The sequence below is a fragment of the Pyrus communis genome, chromosome 1, assembly GCF_041283825.1.
Source record: "Pyrus communis isolate YQ-2024b chromosome 1, ASM4128382v1, whole genome shotgun sequence".
Taxonomy (NCBI): domain Eukaryota; kingdom Viridiplantae; phylum Streptophyta; class Magnoliopsida; order Rosales; family Rosaceae; genus Pyrus; species Pyrus communis.
This window is the reverse complement of record NC_142565.1, coordinates 5792362-5803308: the sequence shown is the minus strand read 5'-3', so window position 1 is coordinate 5803308 and position 10947 is coordinate 5792362. Positions and strand designations below refer to the sequence as shown.

General features: G+C 36.7%; 1 protein-coding gene across 4 annotated transcripts; it reads left to right on the top strand.

The window, feature by feature from the left end:
- The first annotated feature begins 277 nt into the window (after positions 1–277).
- LOC137720661 (guanylyl cyclase 1) lies at positions 278–6348 on the top strand. Of its 4 annotated transcripts, XR_011066573.2 has the most exons (11): positions 278–679; positions 1585–1844; positions 2005–2129; positions 3049–3160; positions 3531–3605; positions 3728–3816; positions 3960–4021; positions 4637–4709; positions 5561–5618; positions 5766–5841; positions 6021–6348. XR_011066573.2 is itself a non-coding variant. In XM_068459752.2 (10 exons), exons 2-10 carry the CDS (start codon positions 1713–1715, stop codon positions 6069–6071), a joined length of 792 nt encoding a protein of 263 aa, XP_068315853.2. In that variant the 5' UTR covers positions 278–679; positions 1585–1712; the 3' UTR covers positions 6072–6348. The 4 variants fall into 4 exon arrangements, 3 of the variants coding, with proteins under 3 accessions (XP_068315853.2, XP_068315852.2, XP_068315854.2); XM_068459752.2 differs by lacking the exon at positions 5561–5618 and having other exon boundaries at positions 3963–4021; XM_068459751.2 differs by lacking the exon at positions 5561–5618.
- The last annotated feature ends 4599 nt before the right edge of the window (positions 6349–10947 follow it).

The following is a 10947-nucleotide window of genomic DNA, read 5'->3' as shown; positions in this document are numbered from 1 at the left end:
TATTTCTAAATACTTTCAAGTAATCTTTCTCTCAAACCTTCCAAATACTTTTATCTGCAAAAAATGGCTAATGATGCAGGTTGGAATTTGTCAATTATTGAAGATGTTACGTTGTGTGAATGCTTACAGGTAATGAGCAAAAGTTGCATCAACTTTATTATTTCAGATAATGACACGTAGTGAAATTGATTAAAAATCTTATTCAAAATTAAACATAATATTATCTTTTTATTAATATAAAAAAATATAAAAAAAAACTTATTTTTTGATACCAATTGTCCTAACAATTCATGCAAGGAGTGGAGATATCGTCGGAAAATTACTGTTTACTAAAGTAATAATTGCTCAGGCAATTATTGTCCTAACTTCCTTCCTCCTCTCCCCCCCTTCTCTCTCTCTCACCTGCAACCCATTTGCCAATTTGCGATTAAACCCAACATTTCTCATCCCCAAAACAAGAAATATTTTGTGTGGCGAGTCCGACAACCGTAAATTTCTGTCAATTTGAGCAAACAAATCAAAGCACAAAAATATTTAAGAGCTGAAAAACGGAAGACATGGAATTCAGAATCTGAATGTTTTTCCAGGCAGGATCCAGTCGAACAAGGACATAGCCAGCAGACACGGATTCCTTGGAACTCTGCCATCCTTTCCTCTTCTGTCGTCTTTTCCCTCAAAGGTTATGTCTTTTTTTTGTTCATCATTCGCTTTTCGATTTGTTTTATGAAATAATTGGATTTTGATCTAAAATTTGTAGCTGGGTTTCTTTGCCTCCGACCGTTGCGTTGGTTTTGATAGCTCGGATTGCAAAGTATTGAGCTTTATTGTCCTGTTTTCGATGAATTATTCAGCTCAATTATTGGTGGTCCTCTTTCTTTTTTTTTATATTTTTTATTTTTATTATGGTTCAATTGATTGATTTAGATGTAAATGTTGCGCTATTTGTCGAATAATTGAGCCATTTTGATTGCGGAAAATGGAAGTTTTATCAAATTTATGGAAATTGATTGGTTATATTTTATGGTTTTGGCATCCGATTCGTCAGAATGCTTAAAGCTACGTTCTTGTGGGCATCCATTAGCTTCATTCCAAGTCGGAAACCCTGGTTTTCCATTTGAATTGAATAATTGAATGCAAACGGCGTCGCGGCTAAAATTTCCGGTAATGCTGACGGCTCGGTTTGATTCATGGATGAGACTGTCCAAACTCGGCTTGATTCTGTCTCAGTTTCCGTAGAATTAAGGGATTGTTTGGGACTGCTTCTGGAAGGGCAAAAGGCGCTTTCTGAATACGTTTTACCGAAAAACTTAAGAAGCACTTGGACTTTAATAAAAGTTTCCATGTGTGTTCTGATAAAAATACTTATAGAAAAAGCGCTTATGAGCACAAGTGCTTCCCACAGAAGCAGCCCTAAATAGCCTAACTAAATCTCTAATAGTCGTTCGTGCATCATGCCCTGGCAAGGGGCAAATGCACATTGTCTGATTACATCATTTTTTTTCGTGGTTGGAGAAATCAATCTCTCGTTCCTCTTTGTTGTTTAGTTTGTAAACCTGATATATGCCTATGTTCAAAATGCAACAGGTTGCAGAGATATATACCCTTTAAAGATTTTACAGGGATAACCAAGTGAAATAACCACTTTGATTATCTAAATATCTGAGATTTAGCGTGGCAGTGGCAGTGAAAACCCTTATTGAATTGGGTCACACATGTGGCCTTCGTATTTTTTATTCAACAAGATTGTTAAGACAGAAGATAAAGATGTATCAGATGGAGAACTTTCAGGCATGGTAGAACCCTACCCATGTGAACAGCCGTTGCCCTGCTCGCACTTTGTTGAAGTGAGTGCATTGAGACTCTGTCACTACCTTTCTTATTGATTGTCTACATTGAGATTACAACATTTTTCAGTCTGTACTTTGATAACACTATATGGATTCCAAGTGGACACATCAAATCGTTTTGTTAGTTTTAATTTGTTTAGGTGTTTGGTGCTTATAGGTCCCACACATAAACCAGCAAGATTCTTGGGATTGCGGCCTTGCCTGCGTTCTGATGGTCTTTCGGACCATTGGCATAGACAACTGCGATATTCAGACATTGGCACAGCTATGTGGCACAACTAGGTGTTCCCTTCTTTACAGAGTTAGAGCTTCATTGCCTCTTTTGTTAGTCCGTTATGTACTTTCTTTTAGTATTGTTCTTTAGAAATTTATCGTTTTTATAGGAGTATGGGTTTTGAGATTGGTGAAGATAGAAAGTGTAGACGAATGAAATCCCTTCCTCGATTCAGTGTTGAAGCTTTTAATTTTTGTTGCTATATTAATGTATTCTTTCCTAGAAGGTCTTATTTACAGAAGGACATGCCGTATGTTACAGAAATGGGTACTATAGGTATGGGGTGTCATATGAATGCTTGATACCTTCTTTGGTTCTAAAAGTTTCAGTTAGAGTTATACTTGATACATCAGTCACATATGCAATGCAAACTTATATGAAAATTTTGCAATATAACTGAATGCTGACATATCGTTTGCAGCATTTGGACCGTTGATCTAGATTATTTATTACAGAAGGTCTGTTATGTACTTTCCTTTGAGTATTGTTCTTTATCAATTGTTTGATGTGTATAGGGTTCTGAGTTTGACGATTGGTGAAAAGTCGCAGACGAATAAAAGTCCTCGATCTAGTGTTGAAGCCACTAGAGTTTAACCTGTATTACTATATCGGTTTATTTTTTCCCTAAACGTCTTATTTACAGAAGTGAGCAACATGAAACGCTAGTCGTTTTTTCTCACTCATTTGTCCACCAACATATGACTTTATTTACTTCTCGTATTGTTCATACAAACAAATATTATTTTTGTGGAGTTGGAATAGCTATGGTCCTATGGAGCATTATGGGTATGTTTGTGTGAAGTTGGAATAGTTATGGAGTATCGTGGGTTTGAAGTTAGACTTATACTTGATTCATCAGTGACATATTCAATAAGAGCTTACATGAAAAGTTTCTGATGTAACTGAGTGCTGACATCTTGTTTGCAGCATTTGGACTGTTGATCTAGCATTTTTATTACAGAAGTTCTCTATTAGTTTTTGCTACTACACAGTGACAGTTGGAGCAAACCCAAGTTATTCTGGGGAGAAATTTTACAAGGTGATTTCATACTATTAACATGGATAAGTGTTAACTGAGAGTATTTTCATGCTGGTTAGTATGAACTAGACCATATTGGTTGTTTGCTAGATCCAGATGCACATCTTAGCCTAATTGTCTATCAATTATAGATGCATATATCATATGACAGCGAGGACCCAAACTGCGTATAATCAAGAACATTGTCTGTCACAATTTCCTGGCTCTGTAAAAGATATGAGAAGTTGGTCATTTTATTTTATTTTGAAAAGAAATCTTGTTTTGGATATAAAGATTGTAGTTTCACTTTTCTTAGTTCATGTACTTGTGAGCTTGTCTTTTCACATCCGGATGCACATAAAAATTTCAATTAATTAGATTTATTCTGCAGGAGCAATTACCTAATGATCTGGAGCGGGTCAATAATCTATTTCAAAAAGCACTGGAAGGTGGAATGAGTATACAGGTATAATTGCTAGCTGCTAATTTCAGTTCTTGGTTCTCTCTTCCCAAATTAAGAGCCAGACATCCTTTTTACGTATAATTTTCTTTGGACAAGGCAATAAACCTTCCTTCTTTTGTTTACAGCGCAGATCAATCAGTCGAGAAGAAATTTGTTTCTCAATTTTGTCCAGGAAATACATTGCCATTGTTTTGGTTGATCAGTATAAGTTGAGGTTCAAATTTCTCGCTTACCCTTCTTTCTTTCTTCCCCCTTGATTGAGAACAGTCCTTTACTGCTTGCAGTAATATATGACATACATGTTCAATTGTAAATACTGGGCTAATGGTAAATATTTCTGTCAAAATTGTGTCACAGTAGGTCTCGTCTGGACGATGTTTTTGTCTCAGACTTTTGTGGAAGCAACTCTGGTTACACAGGTAGGACTGTTACTTTGGTTGTGCAGAACTGTTACTTTTAGTTAACTAAAAGTTTTCTGCCACTCAGTATTGAGTATGACAGATTGTGCTTTCTGGGGGGAGATATCTATGCTGTATATGTATTAGTTCAGCAAAAGAAATAAAAAAGGACATAGATACACATAAAAGGACAAGCTTATGCTTGTTTTAGCTTAACTCCTAGTCAAAATTTACTTTAGCACCTATATTATCCTGGAGATTGTAAGCATCTTTCTGCACATTTTATTTATTGGTTAGCAAGACAGGTTGGCTGACCTCTTCTGTTCAGAACCGTGATAACATAGGCCTGTAATTCATGTTAATGTCATTCCATTTCCAAAAGTGAGAACGGTGGTTACCTATGAGTTAATTCCTCATAAGATATTTCTTTAACATGATTTCCCCAGTTCTTCTGATTAACAATTTATGGAATCGTATTAAATAAACTTAAAGGCTTGCTCTATGGTGGAATGAAGTATCTTTATGCTCGTCCTGTTTATTCGCTTCTGCTCCCAGTCACATCCTTGACAAGTTTGCCTGTTTATGCACGTCCCGAATTGATTACTGATTATTGCTATTGTTTTTGGTTTTTTGTAGGTCACTATGTTGTCATATGTGGGTATGACACTACCACGGATGAGTTTGAAATTAGAGATCCAGCCTGTTCAAGGTATTATCTTCATTTCAAGTTTTTTTTTTTTTCCTTCCCTTCTTTGTCGGGAAAGAAGAAGAAAAGCTGTTACCTTATCTTCTATTGATACCTTTGGGTCATCTACATTCGTGTTTAACTTTCCCGCTGGGTATAAAGCATGATGACAGACACAGCAATTTGGAGATTACCCGGCTCCAACAATTTCTTGAAATTTGTGGAGTATCATGAGTATGACATGCTAACAAATTCCAATGAAATAAGAGAGATGTCAAAAGTAGACACTTCCCGCCTTGACTAATAAGTTAGACTGACTAGAAAGATTTGAGTGATGAGTTATGAAAACCCATCATGTGATAAGTTTAAGTTTGTCAAAACTCTTAGAGAGGCATCCTATGATAATCTGGCTTTCATGATTTTTTAAGTCTTAAGTTCATCATGATTTCCAATCCAACATCACATAAACCTATGTTAATTAATTTTATTATTTACACCAAGTTCATGATCATATCACATTCCTGCTATTGGGTTTAAAGTCTAGCAACTTGAGTGAGTGGTACTGCACCATAAGAATAGTTAAGAAGATCCGATATACATTAAGACTGCAAATGTTACTCGGAAAGGCTGCATTATGCTTGCATATAGCTGATAGTGCTGAAGAAGTCAAACCAGATGGTCATTATCATCCATCACATGTTTCCTTACTTAGAGTGGGGAAAGACATGGTTGTTCAGGTAAAGGATAAACCACCCCTCCTTGACGATATGATACCTGGTTGATTTTTTGGTCAATATGATTGATACCTGGTTGATTAGGCACGGGAAAAATGATTTTAGTGTGGGGCCACTCATTTCTTATTCATTGTGTGATAGTAAACGCAGGATATGTTAGGAATGGGAATGAGACCCATACCATCCATACCCATTCCTGGTGAGTAAGCATGCCCCTCAATGAGTTTTGATTTTTTATGTCAATAGTCTTCGATTTGAAATTTACACATGCATCTGTGCTACACTTTTGATTGTGTTTCCAAGTTCTTTTAGCTTATAGAAGTGTACACTCTGATAAAATGTGTAGGAAAAATGAGAGGATCTCATCAACATGCTTAGAAGAAGCCCGCAAATCCTTTGGTACTGACGAGGATCTTCTCTTGGTAATCCAAACTGAGCCTTCACCTTGTTGTGCGCTTCGGTTGCTATATAAGTATTATTTAGTTGCTAGGGTGTTAGTAACTAGTCCCGAATCCTTTCCATGGCACTAATCCAAGTAAATTCACCTGTCACAAACCTCTAATGGTCGTAACTTCTAATTTCGTGTGGGACGTCGATGCAGATATCTCTGAAGAAGAGCGGGAAGCAAAATCGCCCGGCAATACAACAGTGATAGTATTGATTCCTGACTTCAATTGTCGGTCCGTATGAAAACGAAGAAGCATATATATTACAAGTTTTCGTGTATAGCATTAGCATGTACCATATAGGGAAAATTTGTTTCTCTATTGGTTTGTTTGAGCTCCTGAACTGGTTGGATGGACGTGCAAACCAACACCAACACGCATCGAGTAATTGTACATCATGTAACATGTATTTTGTATTACTATCCCCATTTCCAGATGGATTCTTCTGTCTCAATAAAGTAGAATCACATGACCCTTCTTCGAGTTCATCTGTATTCATTCTTCGGTAATTTAAATTTCCATTTGTCATATTGTTATTGTAATTGCAGTTTTCACCTTTTCTCCACCGTGTGATGAGATGTGTATATTTATCTATCTCCTGGCTCAAAATTAATCTAAATTGAAAAAAAAAAAGGACCATGAGGTTTTCTATAACGAACGATAAATCGTGCTGGATAATGGCAAGATATGAACCACCAGTTGAGTAGCTGCATTCTGTTGATCGATCGAGTATTCACATTCTACAACTATCTTGCATGATTCTATATAATATATCCCATCGCGGTAGGGGACCAGAGGTACTTAAATTTTCAGTGTGTACTTGTGATTCAACTGGTAATTTCTTCAATACAAGCATGCAATTAGTGATGTAAGCCATCGTTTTCGAGTCAACTTCATCATAGTTCTGAGTTCATGCGCTCCTCGTCGGAGCTGTAAATATGGAGAGCTAGCCCTACAAATTATCAAAACTTAGCCATAAACGGACTTCGTGTGACCAAGTATTGTAACATACCTACGTACATGCTTGTGGGCCTATATCAAAATGCATGCATGTCCGACCTTGGAAGACACACGCATGCGCGGGTGCACGCAGAGAGATTATTCAAGCTATGGTTTAATGAGCTCCATTTTCTTAGACTATAATCTAAAAATACTGTGGTCACCCATCGTTTGCTTTTATTCTAATGATCGTAGAGAAAGAATAACAAAAAAATTAAATAATTACCTGCCATTGAATTAGGATTGAATTATGAATGGTCACAATTTCTTTAAACCGAAAACATGACTGAGGGTTTAATTTAGCCCTCGATTTGGGGTATTTTCCTTCTTTTTTTTCTCGGCATTTAAGACACTAACTAAGAACTGTGTGATTATTAAATATATTTAATTTTGGCATTATTAAGATGATGGTGGAGGAATTGGTGGAAATGGAATATGCATGGAAGATCGAGTTAGGTCAAAAGAAGGTGATGAATATTAGGGCAAAGTGCACTGGCACACCAGGCAACATCTACACGGTATATAATATATAGTTCCAAGAATCTTAGAAAACAAAGATTCCGACAGCTGAAGCCTCTTCCCGGAGAACAATGAAACATGTCTCTCCATACACACACCCCATAACTTGGTGTATTGTTCCACTCTGTCATTTTGTATGCCAACTATATGTTGTTCTTCTATTATTATATGCTGCTCTTCTCCTTTTTGTTTTTAGGGTTTTGGAAGAAGAATGGTATGCCATACCCTCGTCTGTGCCACTATGTGATTCAAACTTAGAAAGTAGAATATCGCGTCATAGTCACAAAATCTCTTTCAATAACTCCAGAATGCGTGCCCCATTTTAGCTGGAATCCTGATTTGTTGTATAAAAACAAGATGACGGAGCTTCCGTACGAACTATGTATTTATCGTATAAGACTCTCGTATTATAGAGCAAAAGAATGGGGAAAAAGAGTGATATATAAAAGAGATCATATATGGTGACAGTGTTCCTACATTGGCCTATATGTATGCTGGTTGCATTAAAATGGGATACTTGCTTTGAAGCTAATCCCTTTAATATTGAATCAACAAAATTTCGGTCCGGTGCTATTTTTCTTTTGGGGATAAAAAACTTAACATCAAGCAATGTAGTTTGACATGGCTAGCGCCAATCATGTTGGTTCAAAGATGTGTAGCCAAAGAAATGGAGAAAAATGCTCGTTTGGGACTAGAGTATATCTTCGAGTGAGTATATCGCTCATCGCGTAACTCCGAAGATATGCAAGAATCTCTTTGGAAGAATGTGCTTAAACCAAAAAAGGGAACTGCATGTGCATTCTCTTCTTGTCCTGGTTGGAACGTGGAAACACCCTCTATGCGGGCTTTGCGAAAATTGTACTTAGTTGGAAGCACGTATATATGCCCTGTATCAAAATGTGAGACACACACACATATCTAGCCTCTGTTACTGATACTATTCCATGCATGCATTTCTGTCATAGATCGATCCAATAACTTAGGGTCCAAATTCATTGTCAATCCTGCGCAATATTCGGTTGCATATGCATTTCTGTCCTAAACCCTAAATTCAAAATTCAATTTGTAGGGTAGAGATTCTTGGGGTTTTCGGTTGCAGTGGTGGGTGCAGAAAATATGATTTGGAGGTCAGTAAAAAGGAGGGTGAGCAGGGCGTAAAGTTTTTTTGGACGAAATATAGCATGTAAATTGACATTTCGTTGAGCTTTTTTGGCATGCAGCTAGCAACTACCCTGGCCAATTCTCATAAAGGCAATTTGTCAAAACAGTTGGAGGACAGCTTTCAAGAGCATCTCAGATTGTCAAGAGGTAGGACTTCGCTTTTCCATGGAGTTTTTCTAAGCTTTGGGGTTTTTTTTGGGCGGGAGGGGGGTGTCAACTGACCCAATTTGCCCGAAGCTGGATCTACCCAAGGGCGGAGCCATGAAGGGACAAGAATGGTCCTAGGCCTACCTTGATAATTTTTTATAGAGAAAAAAATTATAATTATCCTTCTGATTTCCAAAGATTTTTCAAGGGATTGGGGCCTCAACCAGAGGGAGAGAGAGAGAGGACGTAGGCGAGAGAGCTGTTTCTTTTAATCTTTTTCACATGGTTTTGGTAGTTGTTGACATATTTGAATTATGCTTCCATACATGTGCAATTTTCAATGTCTCGTTATTTATTTCTATTAGGTTGTTTTCTTTGCTTAATTAACATGGCTCCCAATTGGTCGGAACATACTGATGAAATGGAGTGGAATTGAAAAATCAACATCATTGTCACCGAGCAAACAAACATCAAAATGAGCATCAAAGTAGTGGTTGAGAGGATGACCAGATGGTGGATGCATGAGACAATGGCTTCGCAAGCATGAGAAAGGGATTCGCAAGCATGTTGCAGCGTTGTTTCAGCTACCATTGTCGGTGGTGTTGCAGCGTTTTTTTTTAACAGATCTGAGAGGCCCCTTCTAACCTAAAATTTTGGCTCCACCAGTCTACCCCTGTGTACTCGTGAGTCCATTCTTCTGATTGCGTGAATGAGGCATAGTAGTTATATACAACCGATGAAAGGACAAATATGTTGTAGCAAATCACGTGATGAGATAAATAAGCACATAGTTATATACAAATCGATGATGACTGTAGGGGCATCGGTGACACGATATTTGTACAGAATTACAAAGCCAAATTCGTTGAATCAAGAGTTGGCATCAAACTGAACTATATGTGGCTTAACCAATGCAATGTTCTTCCAACTATGCATGCATGTCGTATTAATTAGGCGTGCATGATTAGGCTCACATACACAATAATGCAGTTCTTGTATGACTCAAAGGGATGTCAGAATCTTTGTTTGTAAGGTTCGATCGTGCACAATAATGCAATGCTTATCTGCTTAAACGAAGGGCGTGAGCACATGTGATCAGATGAGTCCTACGAAAATGTAACAACTTTTGCATGTGACCCTCCCCCTCAAGCAACATGCTTGGAATAGTTTTTTTTTTCTTTCTATTTTATTCTGAGAAAAGGTTTAGAAAACGATTTAATGCTTGATTGGTAAGATTAAAGTTCTAAAAAGCGCTATGCGCTAGTCGGACGGTGAGCAGTAGCTCTATGAAAATGTACTAGAACCTTTTTTTTGGTTTCTGCATAACATATGCATAGACATAATATTTTTTGTTCGGAGGGTAAATTAAGAGAGAAATTTCTTGTAATCAAAGATATCATGTGAAAAATTTATTATCGGATAAATAGTGTACTTTACTGGTGATGTCAATAAGTCTAAATCTTATTTAGAAGAGAAAAATCTCCTATAAATTAGGTGCCACCACCACTTTTAGTAATATTCATATCATGCTATCAAGTATGAGTTGGAGTTGTTCCAGAAAATCTCAGATGTCATCATACTGATCACGCTAACATGGCCATTAGAGACATAATCAAGGCGTGGGTTGGGGTTTGCTGAAAACCACCCCAAATTCGAAGGGAAAAATGTCACATAAGAGAGTAATATTTTTTTAATAAACAATATATTTTATATTTAAAAAAATAAAAATTAAATCTCACAATTTACTATCAATAATACGTTCAAACGTCGTCCAATTTATTTACATAAGAAAGTAATTCAAATATTAATAAAAAAAAATAAATTTCTATCACTTAATTTGATTAAGACAACTCTGACACATACTACGACCATTAGTGAAATGAGTCATACCAAAACAACGTGTCGTACATTTTTGTAAGAGATTTCCATAATAAACATTTCCATCACCCTTCCTAAGACTTTGACCGACCAAAGCTATTGCGTGTTTGCTTGGTCATGTGAAGTCTCTGCCTTGTTTGAGTGAAACGGTTGCAACTTCTACGGCATAATTTCGAATTTCTGAATATTTGAATAGGCAGCATCTTTTGGAGGCAATTGAGGAAACAAACTTATTTTGATTGAGTTACGTAAATAAAATCTAATTTCAATAGCATAGGTAATTGAGTGTAAATTTTGTTACTCTCTGCCCTACAATATCATGAGCAGATAAATCGGGCTACTTATATCTTTTTATAATAAAATATTTAAGTGTATTTG

What these genes read in the sequence shown, in the direction of transcription:
- LOC137720661 (XM_068459751.2), top strand. Translation starts at nt 1,713, where the DNA reads ATGTGGCCTTCGTATTTTTTATTCAACAAGATTGTTAAGACAGAAGAT. An exon ending in AGAGATCCAGCCTGTTCAAG is followed by an intron (nt 4,710 to 5,765) that starts GTATTATCTTCA and finishes TAAAATGTGTAG; the next exon opens with GAAAAATGAGAGGATCTCAT. An exon ending in CTGACGAGGATCTTCTCTTG is followed by an intron (nt 5,842 to 6,020) that starts GTAATCCAAACT and finishes ACGTCGATGCAG; the next exon opens with ATATCTCTGAAGAAGAGCGG.